Consider the following 23,363-nt stretch of genomic DNA (forward strand, 5'->3'; position numbering starts at 1 on the left):
TATTGTTGAGACTGAAAAAAATCTAAATTTAAATGGTTGCCAAGGGAAATCCCAAATAATAAAATACCAAGTCAGCTGCCAAATTTTTATGGTGATTTAATTACAACAGGAGGAAGAAAATATTAGACAGAGAGGGAGAAGGAGAGAAGAAAAGAGGGAGAGAAGGAAAGAGTAAGAGGAGGAAAGGAGTTTAACTCAGAACCACTCTGGCTCAGGCTGAGCCAAAGTGGGTGTTAAGGCCTTGAAAAGCCAAGGCAGAGAAAGGGGTCAGTCCTTATCACTCATGTGACCAGTCTGAAGGAAAGCTGTCTACAGGGCTCCTCTCAGTTCAAGCTCCAGGATCAAACTGAACTCTAGCCCTCTCCACAGTAAGTCACGAGAAGTCATGAGAGGCTGTTCTCTACCTGACTTCCTGTGTCTCACATGTGCCAACGGTAGCTCAAGTTTGACTTAGAACCTCCCAGAGGTTTGTCCTTTTTTTGTACATGTCTGCTGAAGGTCATCTCCTCAAATAATTAAATCTTGAGTTTAATGTAGACCTTCTTAATCCTAATCCTAAACTAAGAAGGGAGAGAAATGTAGTTTCTGAGACCTGATTCTGTTATTCCAAGTGTCTCTATGTTGTTATTGATCAGGAAATAGCTAATCAGATATTCTAGAGAATGGTCTGATTAGGGTGGAATAGTTTTGAAATTCACACCAACATGCATTACTTTCCTTTGCTGTCATGTAGACAATCTACTAGGTATGAAGTGATGCCTTAGAGTTGTTTTGATTTGCATTTCTCTGATTATAGGAGATTTAGAACACTTTTTCATGTGCTTATTAAATTTTTTGATTTCTTTATCTGAAAATTGCCTATTCAGGTCTTTTGTCCATTTATCAATTGGGGAATGGCTTGCCTTTTTGTACAATTGATTTAGCTCTTTGTAGATATGAGCAATTAGACCTTTGTCAGAGATTTTTGTTATGTAGATTTTTTCCCAATTTGTTGCTTACCTTCTAATTTTGGTTGCATTGGGTTTGTTTGTGCAAAACTTTCTAATTTGATATAATTAAAATTATTTATTTTATATTTTGTGATTTTTTTTTACCTCTTGCTTGGTCTTAAATTCTTTCCTTTCCCCAAAATCTGACAAGCATACTATTCTTGGTTCAGCTAATTTGCTTATAGTTTCCTTATTTATATTCAAGTCATTCACCCATTCTGAGTTTATCTTGGTGTAGGGTGTGAGATGTTGATCCAAACCTAATCTCTCCCAAACTGTCTTCCAATTTTCCCAGCAATTTTTATCAAAAAGTGGATTTTGGTCCCAAAACCTGGGATCTTTGGGCTTATCATAGACTGTCTTGCTGAGGTCATTTACCCCAAGTCTATTCCACTGATCCTTATTTCTGTCTCTTAGCCAGTAACATATTGTTTTGATGACCACTGCTTTAGTTTGAGATCTTGGACTGTGAGGACTGTGAGGTCTCATTCCTTTTCATTTTTTTCATGATTTCCCTGGATATCCTTGAACTTTTGTTCTTCCAAATGAGCTTTATGTTTTTTTTTTTCTAATTCAGTAAAAGAAGTTTTTGGTAGTCCAATGGGAATAGTACTAAATAAGTAAATTAGTTTGAGTAGGATTGTCATTTTTATTATTTATCTTAGGTCATCCTATCCATGAGCAATCAATGTTTTTCCAATTGTTTAGATCTAGTTTTAATTGTGTGAAGAGTGTTTTGTAGGTGTGTTCATGTAGTTCCTTTGTTTGCCTTGGCAGATAGATTCCTGAGTATTTTATATTGTCTAGGGTGGTTTTAAATAGAATTTCTCTTTCTAATTCTTGCTGCTGAGATATTTTAGAAATGTACAGAAATGATGATGACTTGTGTGGGTTTATTTTGTATCCTGTAACTATACTAAAGTTGGTGATTATTTTGACTAGGTTTTTGGTTGATTCTGTAGGATTATTTAAGTGGACCATGATATCATCCTCAAAGATTGATAGCTTATTCTCCTCATTGCCTATTTTAATACCTTGAATTTCTTTTTCTTCTCTAATTGCTACAGCTAGTGTTTCTAGTACAATGTTAAATAAGAGAGGTGATAATGGGCATCCTTGTTTCACTCCTGACTTTATTGGGAAGGCTTCTAGTTTATCCCCATTGTTTGCTGACAGATTTACATATATACTGTTTATTGTTTGGGGAAAGGCCCTTCTATCCCTATGCTTTCCAGTATTTTCAATAAGAATGGGTGTTGTATTTTGTCAAATGCTTTTTCTGTATCGAAATAATCATGTGATTTTTCTCGGTTTGCTTGTTAATGTGGTCAATTATGTGGATGGTTTTCCTAATATTGAACCATCCTTGCATTTCTGGTATGAATCCTACCTGCTCATAATGAATAACCCTTGTGATGACTTACTTGCTGGAGTCTTTTTGCTAGTATTCTAGTTAAGATTTTTATATCTATATTCATTAAGGATATTGGTCTATAGTTTTCTTTCTCTGTTTTTGACCTTTGGAATCAGTACCATATTTGTTTCATGAAAGGAATTTGGTAGAACTCCTTCTTTGCTTATTTTTCAAATACGTTGTATAATATTGGGATTAGTTGTTCTTTGAATGTTTGATAGAATTCATTTGTGAATCCATCTGGACCTGAGAATTTTTTCTTAGGGAGTTCTTTGATGGCTTGTTCAATTTCTTTTTCTGATATGGAATTATTTAAATATTCTACTTCTTCTTCTGTTAATCTAGGCAATTTTAATTTTTATAAATATTCATCCATATCACCTATATTGTCATATTTATTGTGACATAATTGGGCATAATAGTTTTTAATGACTGACTTAATTTCTTCTTCATTAGAGGTGAGGTCTCCCTTTTCATGTTGGATACTGTCAATTTGGATTTCTTCTTTCCTTTTTTAATTAGATTGACCTATACTTTGTCTATTTTATTTGTTTTTTCGAAATACCAGCTTCTAGTCTTATTTGTTAAATCAGTAGTTCTTTGACTTTCAATTTTATTGATTTCTCCTTTGATTTTTAGGATCTCTAATTTAGTTTTCATCTGAGGATTTTTAATTTGTTCACTTTCTAGTTGTTTTTTTAATTTGCATGACCAATTCATTGACCTCTGCCCTCTGTAATTTGTTAATATATGAACTCAAGGATATAAATTTCCCCCGAGTACTGCTTTGGCTGAAACCATAGGTTTTGAAAGTATCTCTCATCATTGTCATTTTCTTCAATGAAATTATTAATTGTTTCTGTTATTTGTTCTTTAACTGATTTTAGAGAACCACATTGTTTAATTTCCAATTAATTTTTGATTTGCCTCTCCATATATCCCTACTAATTATTTTTCATTGCATTATGATTTGAGAAGGTTGCATTTATTATTTCTACTCTTTTGCATTTGTTTGCAATGTTTTTATGCCCTAATACATGATCAGTCTTTGTGAATGTACCATGTGCTGCTGAAAAGATCTATTCCTTTTTGTCCCTATTTATTTTTCTCCACATATCTACTAACTCTAATTTTCTAAGATTTCATTCACTTCTCTTACCTGCTTCTTATTTATTTTTTGTTTGATTTGTCTAGTTCTGATAGGGGAAGGTTCAGGTCTCCCACTAGTATAGTTTTTCTATTTCCTCCTTCAATTCCACTAGTTTCTCCTTTAGAAATATGGATGCTATGCCATTTGGTGCTTCCTCAGATAATTAAATCTTGAGTTTGATGCAGACCTTCCTAATCTTGTTAAACTAAGAAGGGTGGAGAAATGTAGAGCTTCCAAGACCTGATTCTGTTATTCCAAGTATCTCCATTGTTACTGATTAGGAAATAGCTAAATCAGATCTACTAAAGTACAGTCTGATTAGGGTGGAATCGTTTTAAAATTCACAATCTCCCCCTGAGACATGAGGTAGACTAGTCTCTCCGATGGGTCTTGTAAACATGCCAGCTATGAAATTACAGTAGTTAGAGATAAGGGGGAAATAGGAGAGAAAGAGAGAAACAGTAAAACAAATGTTTTGCTGGGCACATTGACAAAAACCAATTAGGGGGCACTCCCCTTTGGCATAAGAGTGTACATTCAAAACAAATTTTCAATCAACCTTCAGTTCAATCAAGCACACTCAAAGGTTCATTCTGGATCTTGATGTAGTGTAGGTTTTCTGGCATCTTTCTGCAACAGTTCATTCTCTGGATTTAGGAGTCAGCAAGCTTCTTCCTTGAAGATCTTTCTTGAACAAAAAATTTCAAAATCTTGGATTTTTATTAAAATACAAGGTTGCGTCTCTCCTCTCTCGGGAGGGCAGGTGGCAGTGGCGGCGGCAGAGGCCATGCGGGGAGCACTCAGTCTCTCACTCAGGTCCCTCCTCCCTCTCCCTCTCTTCCTCCCTCCCCCGCCCCCCAGCACCCTCGCCCCATGTGGTGCCTCAGACATCGGACTGGCCCAGCTTCGATATGGCTCGTGGACAGCAGAAGATTCAGTCTCAGCAGAAAAATGCCAAAAAACAAGCTGGACAAAAAAAGAAACAAGGACATGATCAGAAGGCTGCTGCTAAGGCTGCCTTGATATATACCTGCACTGTCTGTGGGACACAAATGCCGGACCCCAAGACCTTCAAACAGCACTTTGAGAGCAAACATCCTAAAACTCCACTTCCTCCAGAATTGGCTGATGTTCAGGCATAAAGTTGTTTACAGGTGAATTCATGGCACCTATTTACTCTTCTACTATCTCAGACCTTAGGTAACAAACCTGCAGCTGCTTTTCTAACAAACAGTTGATCAGCAAAAATAAAGGGGCTACAGCAACTCATTTTTATGCTGTTCCCTTTTGGGCTTCATGCAAAGACAATTCTGTGTAAATGTACAGTTGAGCCTTGATTTGGAAATTCTGAAAATCAGTCCATCCTTGTTATAAAAATTTTTTTTACAATTGTAATTATATTGATGTTCATATTGTGTAAAATAACTCATTTAATAAAGGAGTACTTTGATTTTACAACATCAAAAAAATAAAATAAAATAATACAAGGTTGCATTATTATTTCTGCTATTTTGCACTTATATGCAATGTTTTTATGCCCTAATACATGATCATTCTTTGATCATATGTTGTATACTGCCTTTTATCAGGATGTAATTACCTTCCCTATCTCTTTTGACTAGATCTATTTTTACTTTGGCTTGTCAAATATCAGGATTGTGTCTCCTACCTTCTTTTTCTCAGTTGATGCCCAATAGATTTGGCTCCATCTGCTTTCTTTTACCCTATGTGTGTCTACTTTCCTCATGTGTGTTTCTTGTAGACAGCATATGATAGGATTTTGGTTTCTAATCCACTCTGTCATTTCATTCACATTCAAAGTTATGATTAAAAGCTGTGTATTTTCTAGGATTTTGATTTTTGCTCCTAGTCCTGCCCTTTCTTCTTTCACTATTTCTTTCTACACCATTGTTTCTACACACATTGTTTTGTTTTTAATCATTCCCCCTAATTCCCACCCTTATTTTACTTCCCCTTTTACCCCCCTCCCTTCTTATTCCCCTCATTTTCTTTACAGTTTTTTAAACTAACCTCCCACACTCTCCCTTCCTTGTATTGCTTCCCTCCCCACCAGTCCATTTGTTACCTTTCTACTTCTCTATAGGGCTCAAATCAATCCTCTGCCCCAATGGATTTGATTATTCTTCCCTCTTTGAGTCAATTTCAATACATGTAAGAATTGAGTATTTCCTATCTCCAAGGGTAACTTCCAGTTTATTGGGGTTCTCCCCCACTGCCATGTGCTTCTTTATAACATATAAATTTACCCCATTTTGTTTCTTTTCCCATTTCTCTTAGTATTAACCTCTTTTTAACTCTAGTTATATATATACATATACATATATATTTATGCATACATATATCTAGATACATATTTATGTCTTGGCATTTCATCCTATACAGTTGTCACTGTTCCCACTAAGTATAATTCTTCTATCTACCCAGGTGACAATAGCAATTTTCAAGTTCCCAATTAACTTTTTGAGTCCCTTAAAATGTGCTTTGTTTGGTTTTTCCCACTTTCTAAATTAGCTTTTGATGATTCTCTTGAGTTCTGCATGTTCAGGTCTGATCTTTTCTTTATGAATTCTTGGAATTCTTCTGTTTTATTAAATGACCATGCTTCCCCCTCTAAGAATATAGTCAGTTTTGCTGGGTAGTTGATTCTTGGTTGTCGACCTAGTTCCCTTGCTTTCTGGAATATCACATTCCATGCCTTTTGGTCCTTTGCTGTAGATGTCGTCAGATCCTGTGTTATCCTAACTGTAGTTCCATGGTTTCTGAATGACTTCTTCTTAGCAGCTGTAGTCCTTGAATTAGTCTATAACATTCCTGGGTGTTGTCAGTTGGGGATTAAGCACAGGAGGTGATCTGTGTATTCTTTCAATCTCCACTTTTCCCTCTTGCTCTAGAATGTCTGGGCAATTTTCTTGGATAATTTCCTTTATAATAATGTCCAGGCTTTTTCTTTTCTCAAGGTCTTCAGGTAGACCAGTGATTCTTAACTTGTCTCTCCTCGATCTGTTTTCTAAATCTTCTGTTTTTTGGATAAAGTGTTTCATATTTTCCTCACTTTTTTTCATTCTTTTGATTTTGTTTTATAGTTTCCTGCTGCCTTGTGAAGTTGTTTACTTATAATTGTTGTAGTCTAGTTTTTAAAGACTGAATTTCATCCGTGCCTTTTTGGTCATCCTCCTTCTGGTCTGATTTTCTTTGGATGTCATCTTTCATTTTCTTTGCCCCATCTTTCATCTCCTTTGCCTCATTTTCAAGCTGATTAATTATGGCTTTCAAGACACTATTTTTCTCATTTTAGTTCATGTGCCTCTATTTCCAGATGACTTATTTTGCTTTTTAAGTTCTTTTCCCAGTTGTCTTCAGCCTCTCTTAATTGTGTTTTGAATTGTATTTTGAGTTCTTCCAAAGTCTGTGCCCAATTTACTGGAGTTTCTGTGTTTTTGCTTGGTGTTCCTTGATCCTCCTCTGTTTCATTTGCTCTTTGTTCATTGCCTGGATAGAAGCTGTTGATTGTAATTTCTTTTTTCTTTATATGTTTTTTGCTCATATTTGCCCCTTCTTTTCCCCCTGTATTTGCCTGTAGTCTTTCTCCTCTAATTATGTGCTGGATCTGTGGGTTTGGGCTTTTCTGTCCTCAAGGGACTTCTCTGCTCTGCTGATTGGTCAGGTTGAGTCTTGATGTCAGATCTTCCCCAGCTGTCAGCAGAAGTTGAAAAGGATCTGGGCTTCCCACCTTGTTATTAAGGTGTAGTAGTTGCAGTCTTCACTCTTGAAGCTTGATCAGCGAGGCTCTCAGAGCAGTCTGTGGGGAGGGGTGTTGGAGCTTGAACTTCCCTGCCCTCTGAAGGCTTGACAATATTAAAGCAGGGCCGAGTTGATATTGCAGAATTGAATGTGCCCTGAGGCCAAAACCTCATGGGGGGGGGGGATTTAGAGTTTCTCAGCTGAGACTGCACTGCCTTCTTTGAGTTTCTCCTCCAGCTGTCTCCCCACCACCTGTGTTCAAAGCCCTGAACCTGGCACAGCTTTGCCCTCAAGATACTCCCTCCAGACTAGTGCCTTTGCCCACCCAGAGATTCCAGGCACTGCTGGAGGCTCAGTACTGTAGGTGGGGAGGGGTCCTTCTTCTTTCCCTTTAAGACTGAGTGTTCTCAAATTCAGGCTTGGGGGGAGGGGAACATACCTTTTAAGTTGAGTCCAGCAAGAGCATTCCTTAGCTCTGTCCTGTTGTTAGATTTTGGTTTTCAATCCCCTAGAAGCATTTTGCTTTTAATTGGTGTGGAAGGATTTTCAGAGGTCTGAACTTTTGCTGCCACCATCTTGACTCTGGATCCAGTCTTTATAGTTTTTCAGTAATTTCAGTCAAGTCTGATTCTTTATGACACCATTTGGGTTTTTTCCCAAAAATACACTGAAGTAGTTTACTCCCATAAAGAGCAATCTAAAAATTGAATTTTTTTTTTAGAAAAGGTAACTGTATATGGCAAAAGGAACTTGTGCTAGGCATGCTCCATCCTCCTGTCACTCCATTTCTCCAACTAAATCTGTCATTCTCTGCACCCCTAATTCCAGGGACATAATTTATGTCAATCCTCCTCTCACATGAAGTATTGAGAACCACCCTCCACATCCCTGAATTCCCATCATCAATCCCTTACTCCACCAAAGGACCTCCATAATGACCTCTTTGGGAACTCTTAAAGCATTGTCTTGTTCTTGGGGAACACATAGATGGACAATAAATGTCACCTGACCAGGCTTCTCTTGAGCAAACCAATCACATCTTTCACAGTCCAAACACTTGTGGTCACTGACAACACTATTTCAGAGAGAAGACTTTTCAGTATCTCATGGGGGCTCTAGCATTCCAAATGGTGGCAGCATGGCAGCAGTGATTAGGCATATACCTTATATCATTGTCAATGGGGAATATCATAATTATAATGTCAGAGATCCCTTTCCCTAATGGAACCAAAGGATTTTTACTGGAAGTGCCTTTTTTGCCTCATATATTCTAATAGAGTGTTAGAACAGAAACAAAATCAAATATATTCTCTTGGTAAACTTCACTTTGAATGGAGGTCCTAGGAAGAAGCCATTCCATTAGTCTGCGGAGTTTGAATGAATCTTTGAGGATGTTGAGTTTCCCCAAACTGCTGGTACATGTGCAAAATATGGTCCTTAATGTCCCTATGGCTGGACTACAACTGAACTGGCAACTAGCTACTGAGCCTACCTTGTTCCCTCTGCCAAAGGGTACCCAAGACCATTCACTTTCTGCTAAAGGTGCCTCTCCTCCCTAAGGAGATTACATATGAAAATATAGGCTTCTAGAGTAACTCTATATTGCATTAAAGTAAGCAGACATCTTTGAGATCTTGGATATCTTTTCAGTCAGCTATCCCCTGGGGACTAACCCTTTATTGATTTGGGCAAGACCATACTCAAAGATCACACCTACAAGCCCAAAGAGTCCAGTCAGTATCAGTCTTTCTTCACTAACTGTGGGGACCTTTGAGAGGAATGAAAGTGACTATATTGTCTATGGAAATAAGATAATCTATGAGAAAGAGGCCTTTCCTTTAAGAGCTGTGCTCACCTTTATAAGAGATCCAGAGTACAGGCTCACACTACTCTGCTGTCACCCAGCCAAGGTAGTAAAGTTTGTGAACTGAAGTCTGAGTAGTCCCCTTTTGCCCTACAATGATGGAACAGTGGTTCAGCAAACACACATGGAAGGATTCAGGTGAACCAGAGAACTGCTGGAGATACAATAGAAGGTATCAAAAGACCACTCATTCTCAGAATTCTATTGGGAAGAAGCCACTGCCAGCCAACAGTTGTCTGAGCCTCTGTTCTTTGAGGTGGAGCTGATAAACTATGAAGATGCCCCCATCTGGAAGGCCTTCTGGGGAAGTGAGGGATGTCAGGGTCTCCAGAATTTGACAGCAAGCTTCAGTGGAACATTGTTGTCAACAGATAAAAGAATGGTAAAATTACAGTAGAGTTTTGCTCCATTGAGAAGAGTGCTAGCCTCATCAAGAGGTTGATGGTGAAATATATAATGATGCCTATACCTGGGGAGGCATATCTTCACTGCCAAACTCTGAAGTGAACTGAGGGCATTTCCACATAATGCTGCCAGTCCCTTGTAGAGGTCAGTGGAAGAGAGGAGGTAGATGAACTTCTTGAAGGAAGTTGCACAGCCATTTTATATAAGACTAGAGAAGAATAGCTTCTTCTATCAGGCCTAGCTATGGCTAGCTCTTGCAATCCTTGGTATGGTGCTAACTTTCATCCTCCTCAAAGGGCACTGTATGTCTGTGATGACAATGATTTGCAGAAGGAAAAAAATAAAATATACACAATCCAAAAAAGACTTTTTGTTTGTTTGTTTCTTGCAAGTATCTCTGAATTTAAGGTTACATACCATACACAAATGTACTTGGCTGCTTGGAAGGACCCAACATTATTAACCCTAATAAATTAGTATGGAATGAAGCCCCAAGGGGAAGCACAAAGGCTATTACCTGGTGATCATTAATGATCTAGTGTCTGCCTGAATGGCATTCCCCATCAGGATGGCCTTACCTTGCCTTGGTTCAGTGAAGGCCTTGGCAGTCCAGCCCCACAATGGCAACTGGACCAAACCACAACCCAATTTGAGCTCTGGGTCCCCATGAGGCAGAGAGCTAGGTCGAGGGCACCCCCATAGCCCAGATGTTGTCACTACCATGGACTTCTCAGTCTAGAGGCCTCCCTCCCATAGGAGAAGAAATGTGGGATAGATATTCTGCTCCTGGGTAGAGGTGAGAGGCAAGGCCTTGGAGGGATGGCTCACATCTCTGTTCTGAAACAGATAGGCACAGCATTTCCCCCATTCGAGGTTTTCTTGGCTTTCTTTAACTTGTTTTGCCATTTCATTTTCCAGATAAGGAAACTGTGGTAAACAGGGTTAAGTGACTTTTCCAGAGTCACATAGCTAGAAAGTTTCTGAGATTGAATCTGAACCTGATGCCAGGTCCAGCACTGTATCCACTGCAAATCCTTTAAAACAGTTCAAATGCCACCTTCCTGAAAATCGTCCTAATCCCTTCAAAGGGATCAGAGCTTTCCTCTCTCAGGACTCTAAGACAATTGTATGCATTATTTTGCATCTTACTTATCTACATATAAGTCATTGCCCCCTGCTAGACTTCACATTTAATAAAAATAAGGTTCATATGTTATCTGATCTTTGTATCTTTCCCAACATCAAGCTTAGGGCCCTCCATCCCATCTGTGCTTAATATATATGGGTTGAATTGAATTGTTGAAATATTAAATATGTTCAGTACTGTATTAGATCTTTTTCTTTCTTCCTTTCTTTCCTTCTTAAGCTTGCTGTGTACATTTAAGAGTCAACTTCCTAGAGATCCTAATTATATCCCTAGGAGTCTATGAAAGAGAATGTAGAAAAAAGAAGGGGAAAAGATATAGGATATTTTTTTTAATGATTTTCAATGCAACTTTATTTTCACAATGCAAAAATTACAGAGTACAGTTATTAACTATATACTAGTGCAAGACTACTTGCCAGAAGTCTGGCAAGAGACAGTCTGATTCCGTATCACAATTCAAGAGTTCTTATGGGTTACCACATCTTTCTTTGGTAAATCAGAAGGGCAAAGTGGTCCTACAACCCATTCAGAAGGACACCTGTGACACCTTCTTATAAAAAGAGCAGGAGGGGGCAGCTGTGGATTGAGAGTCAGGTCTAGAGATTATAGGGCCTAGGTTCAAATCTGGCCTCAGACATTTCCCAGCTGGGTGACCCTGGGCAAGTCACTTGACCCCCATTGCCTAGCCCTTACCACTCTTCTGCCTTGGAGCCAATACACAGTATTAGAGCAGGATACAGATGACAATCTAGTAAAGGGGACTAAAAAGGAACAATCAGACAGGAAGAGAATCAGGAAAAAGCAGCATTGATAAAGCCTATTTTGAATAGACTATCCAGCAGGAGTAGGTGATTAGCAATACCCAAAGCTTTATAGAGATAAAAAAAGCCTGAAGAATGAAAAGGGCCATTGAATTTAATAACTAAGAGATCAATCATATCATAGAAAGAGCAGCTTCAATCAAGTGATGAAATCAATAGAGAACAAAATTAGTGGGATGTGAGAAAATTGCACAATGAGGGGTTTTATCCTTGTTTTTTACCCTAGAAATTTAACAGGGTAAAGGTGGAGTGATAAAGAATGATGAATTGAAAGTATAGTGAAGGGATTTTTTAGGAATATGTGAGATCTGGACATGTCATTAAAGATAAAATATAACGAAAGAAGTTGCAATCTTCCAGAGGAGATGGAGGGGGATAGTTTTAAGAGCCCACATAGAGTGACTGGCCTTAGCAAGAAGGACCAGTCCTCCATAAACTAAAGAATAGGAGGAAAGAGTGAGGGGAATATTGTTAGGGATATCAATGGGATATAATATGGGAGAAAGAGAGCTCAGAAGGACTAGTTAGCCTCAACAAAATATGTATCAGTTATATAAATATTTTTTTAAAACCTTGTGAAATGATATAAAGACAGCAGAACATGAAGTTCAAGCACATCTTGGTTACAGCTTTATAAAGTAAGAGGAATATATAAAAAGAGAAGCATTATGATGTAATGACTAGAAAACTGCCCTAAGACCCAAGAAGATATGGGATCAGGCCTTGCCTCTGAAACGGGAAGCAAGTCATTTAACTTCTCAGTAAACCCAAAAGCAATCCAAGGCTGTAAGATCTGCATTGATAGAGGGAATTTCCACACAGGAGGCTCCCTCATACTTGATTTAATTGCTGTATTCCCCCCACTACCAACAAAAATCTTTTAAATATTATAGAACTGAATAGAGATAAGGAAATTTAAAAGCTACACACACTAATGTTTTATGCCTAGAGAAAATATTTGGGGGGGGGGGGGGTGAGAGTTCTTGTAAAGTATTTCCCTAAAGCCTCATTTTATCCAGACAAGTTAGGACTCTATAGTTTGTTTATATGGAGGTTTTTATTTGAAAAAAAGAAGAGTAATATTCTAAGTAAAATAAATGTGTTTTTTTAAACAGGTCCAGGAAGCCAAGATAACAGAAATAAAAATTAATGATGCCAGAGAGCATTACCGGCCAGTGGCAGCACGTGCGTCTTTGCTGTACTTCATCATGAATGACCTCAGTAAAATCCATCCCATGTATCAGTTTTCTCTCAAGGTGATTTCTCATTGCAACTCTTCTCTTCAGCATTATCTGTCATTTTTTTTAAGGCCCAGTTCTCCACTAGAAGACAAACCACTTGGATTGTCCATTTACATTACTAGCTTCTACAAATCATTAAAAGGAACACCAAACCAGCAAGATATTTTGCTTTTAATTCTCTACTGAATTTCCTACTTTCTTGACTCTTGGAATTTTGACTATTGGGGTTTTTTGTGTGTTTCCATTTGAATTAGTTTATTTAGTCAATTTAGAACATTATTCCTTGGTTACAATAATCACATTATTTCCCTCCCTCCCCTCCACCAACCCTTCCAGCAGCCAACTCACAATTTAATTAGGTATTACTTCTGTCCTTGATCAGAACCTATTTCCATGTTGTTAATGTTTGCACTAGGATGGTCACTTAGAGTATACATCTCCAACCATATCCCATCGACGCATGTATTCAAGCAATTGTTTTTCTTTGGACTTTTTACTCCTACAATGTTTCCTATGAATGTGGATAGTGGTTTTTCTTGTAGATTGCTCCAAGTTGTTCAGGGTCACTGAATTGCCACTAATGGAGAAATACATTACATTCAATTGTACCACAGTGTATCAGTCTCTGTGTACAATGTTTTCCTGGCTCTGCTCCTTTTACTCTGCATCACTTCCTGGAGGTTGTTCCAGTCTCCATGGAATTCCTCCATTTTATTATTCCTTTGAGCACAATAGTATTACATCACCAACATATACCACAATTTGTTCAGCCATTCCCCAATTGAAGGGCAGCCCCTCATTTTCCAATTTTTTTGCCACCACAAAGAGAGCAGCTATGAATATTTTTGTACAAGTCTTTTTCCTTATTATCTCTTTGGGGTACAAACCCAGCAGTGCTATGGCTGGATCAAAGGGCATACAGTCTTTTATTGCCCTTTGGACATAGTTCCAAATTGCCCTCCAGAATGTTTGGATCAAATTAAAACTCCACCAGCAATGAATTAGTGTTCCCACTTTGCCACATCCCCTCTAGTATTCATTACTTACCTTTGTTGTCATGTTGGCCAATCTGCTAGGTGTGCAATGATACCTCAGAGTTGTTTTGATTTGCATCTCTCTGATTATAAGAGATTTAGAACATTTTTTCATGTACTTATTAAAAGTTTTTATTTCTTTGGCTGAAAACTGCCTATTCATGTCCCTTGCCCATTTTTCAATTGGAGAATGTCTTGATTTTTCATACAACTGGTTTAACTTTATAAATTTGAGTAATTAGACCTTTGTCAGAGGTATTTGTTATGAAGATTGTTTCCCAATTTGTTGCATCCCTTCTAATTTTAGTTACATTGGTTTTGTTTATACAAAAAGTTTTTAATTTGATATAGTCAAAATTTTTTATTTTACATTTTGTGACTAAAGAGTCCCTAAGTCTTGCTTGGTTTTAAAATCTTTTCCTTCCCAAAGGTCTGATATGTATACTATTCTTTGTTCACTTAATTTACTTATAGTTTCCTTCTTTATGTTCAAGTCATTCACCCATTCTGAGTTTATGTTGGTGTAGGGTGTGAGGTGTTGATCCAAACCTAATCTCCCCCAAACTGTCTTCCAATTTTCCCAGCAGTTTTTATCAAATAGTGGATTTTTGTCCCAAAAGATGGGATCTTTGGATTTGTCATAGACCTTCTTGAGGTAACTTACCCCAAGTCTGTTCTACTGATCATCCTTTCTGTTTCTTCGCCAGTACCGAATTGTTTTTATGACCACTGCTTTGTAATATAGTTTGAGATCTGGGACTGCAAGTCCTCCTTCCTTTGTATTTTTTTTGGATGTCCTTGATACTTTGTTCTTCCAAATGAACTTTGTTATGGTTTTCTCTAATTCAGCAAAAAAAGTTTTTTGGAAGTTCAATGGGTATGGCACTAAATAGATAAGTTTGGGTAGGATGGTCATTTTTATTATGTTAGCTAGTCTCACTTGTGAGCAATCAATGTTTTTTCAATTGTTTAGATCTGGTTTTAATTGTGTGTTTTTTTTAGTTGTGTTCATATAGTTCCTGTGTTTGTCTTGGCAGATAATCCCTTATTTTGTCTTGGGTGACTTTAAAATGGAATTTCTCTTTCTAATTCTTGCTACTGAACTGGGATGGAGATATATAGATGCTGATGAATTATGCGGGTTTATTTTGTATCCTTCAACTTTGCTAAAGTTGTTGATTATTTCGACTAGCTTTTTCTTAGGTTAATTCTTAGGATTCTTTAAGTAAATCATCATATCATCTGCAAAGAGTGACAGCTTGGTCTCCTCATTACCAATTTTAATATCTTCAATTTCTTTTTCTTCTTAATTGCTTCTAGGGCTTCTAGTACAATATTAAATAATGAAGGTGATAATGGGCATCCTTGTTTTACTCCTGATCTTATTGGGAAGGCTTCAAGTTTATCCCCATTAAAGATGATGTTTGCTGATGGTTTAAGATATATACTGTTTATTATTTTTAGGAAAGGTCCTTCTATTCCTATGCTTTCTAGTGTTTTCAATAGGAATGGGTGTTGTATTTTATCAAAGGCTTTTTCTGCATCTATTGAGATAATCATGTGATTTTTTTGTCATTTTGCTTGTTAATATGGTCAGTTATGTGGATGGTTTTCCTTATATTGAACCATCCTTGCATTCCAGGTATGAATCCTACCTAATCATAGTGGATAACCCTTGTGATGACTTGCTGGAGTCTTTTTGCTAGTATCCTATTTAAGATTTTTGCATCTATATTCATTAGGGAGATTGGCCTATAGTTTTCTTTCTCTGTTTTTAATCTGCCTGGCTTTGGGATCAGTAACATATTTGTGTCGTAAAAAGAATTTGGTAGAACTCCTTCTTGGCTTATTCTGTCAAATAGTTTGTAAAATATTGGGATTAGTTATTCTTTGAATGTTTGATAGAATTCATTTGTGAATCCATCTGGCCATGGACATTTTTTCTTAGAGAGTTCTTTGATGGCTTGTTCAATTTCTTTTTCTGATATGGGGTTGTTTAGGTAAAATATTTCTTTTCTTTAATTCTAGGGAATTTATATCTTTGTAAGTATTCATCCATATCACCTAGATTGCCGTATTTGTTGCCATATAATTGGGCATAGTAGTTTTTAATGATTGCCTTAATTTCCTCTTCACTAGAGGTGAGGTCTCCCTTTTCATCTTGGATATGATCAATTTGGTTTTTTCTTTCCTTTTTTTAATTATACCGACTAGTACATTGTCTATTTTATTTGTTTTTTCAAAGTACCACCTTTTAGTCTTATTTATTAAATCAATAGTTCTTTGACTTTCAGTTTTATTGATTTCTCCTTTGATTTTTAGGATCTCTAATTTAGTCTTCATCTGAGGGTTTTTAATTTGTTCACTTTCTAGTTTTTTAATTTGCATGCCCAATTCATTGACCTCTGCCCTTCATAATTTGTTTATATATGAACTAAAGGATATAAATTTCCCCCTGAGTACTTCTTTGGCTGCATCCCATAGGAATTGAAAGGATGTCTCACCATTTTTTTCAATGAAGTTATTGTTTCTCTGATTTATTCTTTAACCATTTTTGGAGAATCATATTGTTTAATTTCCAATTAATTTTGATTTATCTCTCCATGTACCCTTACTAATTATTATTTTCATTGCATTGTGATCTGAGAAAGTTGCATTTATTATTTCTGCCCTTTTGCACTTGTTTGCAATGTTTTTGTGCCCTAATACATAATCAATTTTTGTGAATGTACCATGTGCTGCTGAAATGAACGTGTATTCCTTTTTGTCTTAATTTATGTTTTTCCACATGTCTACTTAACTCTAATTTTTCTAACATTTCATTCACTTCTCTCATCTATTTCTTATTTATTTTTTGTTTGATTTATCTAGTTCAGTTAGAGGAAGGTTCAGATCTCCCACTGGTATAGTTTTTCTGTTTCATCCTTGAGCTCCTCTAGTTTCTCCTTTAGAAATTTGGATGCTATGCCATTTGGTGCATACATATTGAGTACAGATATTTCCTCGTTGTCTAAACTGCCTTTTATCAGGATGTAATTACCATCCCTATCTCTTTTAACTAGATTTATTTTTACTTTGGCTTTGTCAGATATCATGATTGTGACTCCTGCCTTCTACACAGTATAGATTCTAATGTGGAAGGTAATGTTTTGTTTTGTTTTTTTTTATCAGTTGATGCCCAATAGATTTGGCTCCATCCTCTTACTTTCACCCTATTCATATATACCTTCCTCATGTGTTTTTTTTGCAAACAGCATACTGTAGGGTTTTGGATTCTAATCCACTCTGCTATTCACTTGTGTTTTATGGGTTAGTTCATTCCATTCACATTTAGAGTTATGATTACTAACTCTGTATTTCCCAGCATTTTGATTTCTACTCCTGGTCCAGTCTTTTCTTCTTTTACTATTTCCTTCTACATCAATGTTTGTTTATAATCAGTTCCACCCTTATTTTACTTCCATTTCTACACCCCCTCTCTTTTTATCAACCCCTTGTTTTCCCTTGTAGTCTTTTCAAAATTTTCCCCCCATCCTCTCCCTCCCTTGTACTGCTTCCCTCCCCACCAGTCTATAGGGCGCAAATATATTCTTTGCTCCAATGGATTTGATTGTTCTTCCCCCTTGGGGTCAGTTTCAAAGCAGGTAAGAGTTGAGTATTTCCTATCTCCAACCTCTTTACCCTTCTAGTGTATAGATGTTCTCCCTCCTCCCGCCATGTGCTTCTTTGTGACATATAAATTTACACTCATTTGTTTCCTTTCACATTTCTTTTAGTATTAACCTCTTTATTTTAGCTCTGGTTGGATATATATATCCACAAACACATGTGTATATGTATTTATGCATGCATATATCTATATACCTATTTATGTCTTGTCCTTTCATCCTCTACAGTTTGTCTCTGTTCCCTCTAAGTGTAATTCTTCTAGCTGCCCAGGTGATAGCAACAGTTTTTAAGAGTTACCAATGACCTCTTTTCTTATAGGGATACATATCATTTTAACTTATTGAGTCTCTTAGAAAATTTTTGTTGTTATTTTCTTTTTTTCCCCTCTTTTTTTGGTTTCTCCTGAGTTCTGTGCTTGGACATCAAATTTTCTGTTCAGGTCTGGTCTTTTCTTTATGAATGCTTGGAATTCTTCTATTTTGTTGAATGACTATACTTTCCTCTGTAAGAATATAGTCAGTTTTGCTGGGTAGTTGATTCCTGGTTGTAGACCTAGGTCCCTTGCTTTCCTGAATATAATATTCTATGCCTTTGGGTCCTTCATTGTAGATGCAGCCAGATCCTGTGTTATCCTCGCTGTGGTTCCCTGGTATCTGAATGGCTTCTTCTTGTCAGCTTGTAATATTTTTTCTTTGGTCTGATAGTTCTTGAATTTGGCTATAACATTCCTGGGTGTTGTCAGTTGGGGATTAAGAACAGAAGGTGATCTGTGAATTCTTTCCCTCTCCAATTTTCCCTCTTGTTCTAGAATATCAGGGCAGTTTTCTTGAATAATTTCCTGTAGTATTATGTCCTGGCTTTTTCTTTTGTCATGGTCTTCTGGTAGACCAAAGATTCTTAAACTGTCTCTCCTAGAATGATTTTCTCGATCTTCTGTGAATGAGATATTTCATATTTTCCTCAATTTTTTCATTCTTTTGGTTTTGTTTTATAGTGTCCTGTTGCCTTGTGAGGTCACTTAATTCTAGTTGTTATATTCTGGTTCTTAAAGCCTGGATTTCATCCCTGGCTTTTTGGTCATCCTTCTCCTTCTGGTCTGATTTTCTTTGGAGGTCACCTTTCATTCTCTTCACCTCATCTCTCATCTCTTTTGCCTCATCTTTCATCTCCTTTGCCTCATCTTTCATCTCCTTTGCCTCATTTTCAAACTGATTGATTTTGGCTTTCAAGACACTATTTTATGTTTCCAGATGACTTATCTTAGTTTTTAAGTACTTTTCCCAATTGTCTTCAGCCTGTCTTAATTGTGTTTTGAATTGCATTTTGAGTTATTCCAAAGCCTGTACCCAATTTGCTTGGATTTCTGATTTATTGTTTGATGATCCCTCCTCCTCTGTTCAGTTTACTCTTTGTTCATTGTCTGTATAGAAGCTGTTGATTGTAATTTCTTTTTTCTTTTTTTGTTGCTTGCTCATATTTACCCCCTTCTTTACTCCCCGTATTTGTCTGTGCTCTTGCTCCTCTCATTTTTTTGGTTTTGGGGTTTTCTGACAGTCTCCCCTCTTTTAGCTTTGCCAGATCTCTCAGTGAAGTCTTTGGGGGTTAAGGGGTGTTGGAGTTTGAGCTTCCCTGTCCTGTGGAGGTTTTGATTGGATTAAAGTCCAACAGTCTGTGAGGGAGGTGTGTTGGAGCTTGGGCTTCCATAACTTCTTAAAACTTTTGGTGAGATTAAGCTCAGCTGTGTTGGGCTTGATGTGCTCTGTGGCCAAAACCTCCTGGAAGGCAGGAGCAATATGAAGGGTCTCAGCCATTCTCACCAGGTTTTCAACCCTTTGCTCCCTCTCCAACTTCTTCCCCACTACTTGTGTTCAACACTCTGAGCCTGGCACAGCCCTACCCACAGGGAACACCCTCTAGACCAGCGCCTTTGCCTGCCCAGTGGATTCCACTGCCGCTGGAGGCTTAGCACTGTAGGTGGGGGAAAAACGAGTGGTCCTTGCTTCCCTGAGCTCTGAAGACTTTTGATGGGATTAAGTTCAGCTGGGTTGGGCTGGATGTGCTCTGAGGCCAAAACCTCCTGGAAGGCTGGAGCAATATGGAAGGTCTCTGCCACTGTGACCAGGCTCCCTCTCCAGTTCCTTCCCCACCACCTGTGTTCAACACCCTGAGCCTGGCACAGCCCTGCCCACAAGGTACACCCTCCAGACCAGCACCTTTGCCGGCCCAGAGGTTCCCGCTGCCACTGGAGGCTTAGTGCTCTAGGTGGAATTGGGGGGGGGGGGGTCCTGCGACCTTCCTTCTGTCATCCCCTTAAACCCAAATTTCTTGAATTCCAGCTTTTGGGGGTGTACCTTTTGAATTGAGTCCAGTAGGAGGGTTCCTTTGCTCTGTCTTGTTGTTAGGTTTGATTTTCAGTCCCCTAGGAGAATTTAGCTTGTAATTGGTAAGGAAGGGTATTCAGAGGTCTAAACTTTTGCTGCTTCTACGCTGCCATCTTGACTCCCTTGACATGGACAAAAGGACCTACTGGATTAGGCAGTATAATCTGCATAGAAAAGAAAACTGGGTAGAAGGGAAAGGGAATAAATGCAAGTGACAAATTTTTTTTCATACTGTCCTTAATATAGAGAGTTCCAGATTAGATAAATGTTCTGAAAAGTTTTTTGAATTATCATCCCTGTCAGTTAAAATATATGTACATTTATTTATTAATTTTTATCATGTGCTGTGATATTAATTATGTATTTATATACACACATAAAATCACTCAAAGCATTCTCCAAACTCCTAACATGTGAGTACCCTATTTCTCTGAGTTCTGCTACCATATGAGTGGGAGTAACCTTCTTTTATTGGCTATATGACTGGAATTGGCTAAATATTTAATAGGTTACATCCATGGCATCACTTGGAAACCACTCAACTGAACTTCTCCTACCCAGCAGAAAAGTCCCCAGTCTAAATCTTTCCAAGCCGCATCAAATTTTGGCCAATACTCTTCTTCCTCTTACCTTGCTTGGGCAAAAGCAGAAAATAACCTACTTTCAATCCAGCTTTTAAGGATCTCACATTCTATTGAGAGAGACAGCATGTCAACAAATAGGTATATGTATCAGATAAATACATGAAACAATGACTACCCTGGCCATTCCTCTGCCTGAAGGTCAGATATATTACATTTTCCCCCTATTATTTTCTGGTTCCCTTTACAGAGTCTGAAGTTGTCTAGACTCTGCAAAAGTTTCCAGCCCCCATTAGTTATTTCCAATTCCCCCAACTGTAAGAGGTGTCCCCTGCATACCAGTTGTATTAGACACTAACAGTCAAATCAGCTTTTACAACAAAAAAAAAATCAAAGGCTCATTAATAAATCCACAAATTGCTTACTGTCTAATACATAGGATTTAATCTTCCTGTCTTTATTCTATCTCATCATCTGGAGAGAAGAGAATTAGTTTCATGAGCTAGCTCAGTTTCTTTAGAAGGCAAGACCCTTTTCCAAGTCCAACCCACCACCACCTCAGGCTTAACTCCCAAGTCAAACTATCTGTCTACAATATTCTCACTGGTATCCTGGCTCCAAGGCCACCATGACTTAAAAGTTTTCCAATAGGGATCACTAGCACCTAAAACTGAGAAGACCAAATTAAATAGAACAGAAACAAACACTTTTACTCTCCCTGGCCCCATATCTTAGAGCCAGAGTAATAGAGAGGCATGGGAAAGTATCCATCCTCCCAGTTCCCATGGACCTAAATTGTGAGTAAACTGTGTGTAATCTTCATACTCTGAACACAAAAGAAAGGGCATACAGGAAAAAGAGGGTAGGAATTTGGAGAATGCTCCAATGTCTCACAACCCTATACATAATAGAAAGAATATAATCTCAAAGGGCAACTGGAAGAATAAGACAAGGAATCTTCTAGAAGTCAGAATTTGAGCTGAGTCTTGAAGTGCAGCCAAGAGAAGGAGGTAAGGAGGAATAGCATTCCAAAAACTGGAGCAGCTAGTACAAAGAAAGAGAAATGAGATGGAGTATTCTCTTCAAATTTAAACTTCACCAAATTGCTTAGTGCATCTGAATCAAAGAGAGTAAAAAGAGGAAGAAAATGTAACAAAATTGGAAAGGAAGGAAGGGTCCAGATTGTAAATAATGATGACATAATCAGATTTGTGCTTTAGTAAAATCACATTGGCAATTGAATGGAACATGGATAGGGAATAGGGAAAGATTTGAGGCAAGGCAACAAAAATGTTATGGCAATAGTCCAGGTAAGAGGAAGGGATTGTACAATGATAGCGACTGTGTGATTAGAGACATACAAAAGAGATGATGCGAGGTAGAAATGACAAGATTTCATAGCATATTGGGATGAGTGAGAGTGAGGAGTCAGGGAATAACACTCATTGCAACCTGGGCAACTAAAATGGCTCTACAATGAATAAAGTTTGGAAGAATTGTTAACTTTGAGATGCCTGTGGAACATCCAGCTTGGAACATCCAAAAGAAAGTTGTTGATGCAGTCCTAGAACTCTAAAGAAACTGGGACTGAAAATATTATATATAAGAATCATAATATTATTATATATTTTATATTTTATACACATATGTACATATATAAGAATTATCTGCACAGAGATGATATTTAAACCCAAAACATCTAATGGAGTCACTAAAGATTTATAAAAAGAAAAGGACATTGTATGAATCAAAAGTCAGCAAAGGAGATTAATGGATTTTTCTAAAGCACCAATCATATTAACTACCCTACCTATTGTCCTAATTCAACAAACTCTCTAATTCAAACAAGACTCCCAATTACCTTTGAGATTAAATATGATATCCGCTGTTTGGCATTCAAAGCCTTTCATAACCTAATTCCCTCCTACCTTTCCACCTTACTCCCCAATATGCACTTTTTATTTAAAAAAAAAACCCTCACCTTTCATCTTAGAATTAATACTATGCATTGGTTCCAACCCAGAAGAGGAGAAAGGGCCTCCCATCTGTAGACCTGACTCTCAATTCACTGAGCCACCTAAATGCCTCCTCAACAAAAACTCTTCAATCTAGGCATTCTGTTTCACAAACAAGACAAACAAGACATTCCATCTCTAAGCTCTGCACATTTTCTCTTTCTCTACACATTTTATTTTGTTTGTATATTTTTTGCTCAATTTATATATATGTATATATTTGTTTGCATATTGTCTCCTCCATTATATTTGTAAATTTCTTGAGAGCAGGGATTATCTTTTGCATCTTTTTTATCCTTAGCACTTAGCACAATGCCTGGCACATAGTATGTAGGCATTTGATAAATATTTTTGATTGATTGTTTTATATATTTTGTTGGTTTTCTCACACTGGCCTATCCTGGTTTTCTCCTGCCCGATCATTCCTTTGCTGCCTCCTTTGCTGACTTTTGATTTATGTTATATCCTTTTCTTTTTATAATACATAATAACAATAAATGATAACAATAATATCTTAATTTTTTAATATAAGCATGAATTAATCTTCTACCTTCCCTTCAACCCAACTAGATTCCAAATGTCTTTTTATCTTAAACTTAAACTGTTATCAAGTACTGTTTAACATAATCTTGGTTTTTCTAATTCCACATTTTTATTATGCAAAACACACATTATGACTAGTATTATAATTGGATATATATATACATATTTTAGCTTCCCTACTAGATTTTAACCTCTTTGAGGACAGGGACCATCCTTATTTTACAAAATCCTTCATCTTATCTTACAAATAGCTTTGTATCCTTCTTAGGACCTACCACATCTCTTTGTATGTAGTTTTAAATGGAAGTGAAGTTTAATTCGGTTTTTCAGTTCCTAACTATTGCTTG

General features: G+C 37.3%; 2 protein-coding genes across 12 annotated transcripts in view; both read left to right on the forward strand.

Annotated features, from left to right (window-relative positions):
• DNAH9 (dynein axonemal heavy chain 9) overlaps positions 1–23,363 on the forward strand; it is a 755,194-nt gene that overhangs the window by 584,131 nt on the left and 147,700 nt on the right. For all 11 annotated transcript variants that reach the window (XM_056817453.1, XM_056817454.1, XM_016430769.2 and 8 more), the window contains one exon: positions 12,668–12,808. In XM_056817453.1, coding sequence (XP_056673431.1) covers positions 12,668–12,808 — 141 coding nt within the window. The remainder of the gene's footprint in view (positions 1–12,667; positions 12,809–23,363) is intronic.
• LOC100027581 (zinc finger protein 706) lies at positions 4,442–4,998 on the forward strand. The gene has a single exon (XM_007483001.3). It carries the CDS (start codon positions 4,465–4,467, stop codon positions 4,693–4,695), a length of 231 nt encoding a protein of 76 aa, XP_007483063.1. The 5' UTR covers positions 4,442–4,464; the 3' UTR covers positions 4,696–4,998.

The sequence above is a fragment of the Monodelphis domestica genome, chromosome 2 (assembly GCF_027887165.1).
Source record: "Monodelphis domestica isolate mMonDom1 chromosome 2, mMonDom1.pri, whole genome shotgun sequence".
NCBI lineage: Eukaryota > Metazoa > Chordata > Mammalia > Didelphimorphia > Didelphidae > Monodelphis > Monodelphis domestica.

Bases quoted from the DNA above. Each gene is read 5' to 3' on its own strand.
- LOC100027581 (XM_007483001.3), top strand. From the start codon at position 4,465: ATGGCTCGTGGACAGCAGAAGATTCAGTCTCAGCAGAAAAATGCCAAA.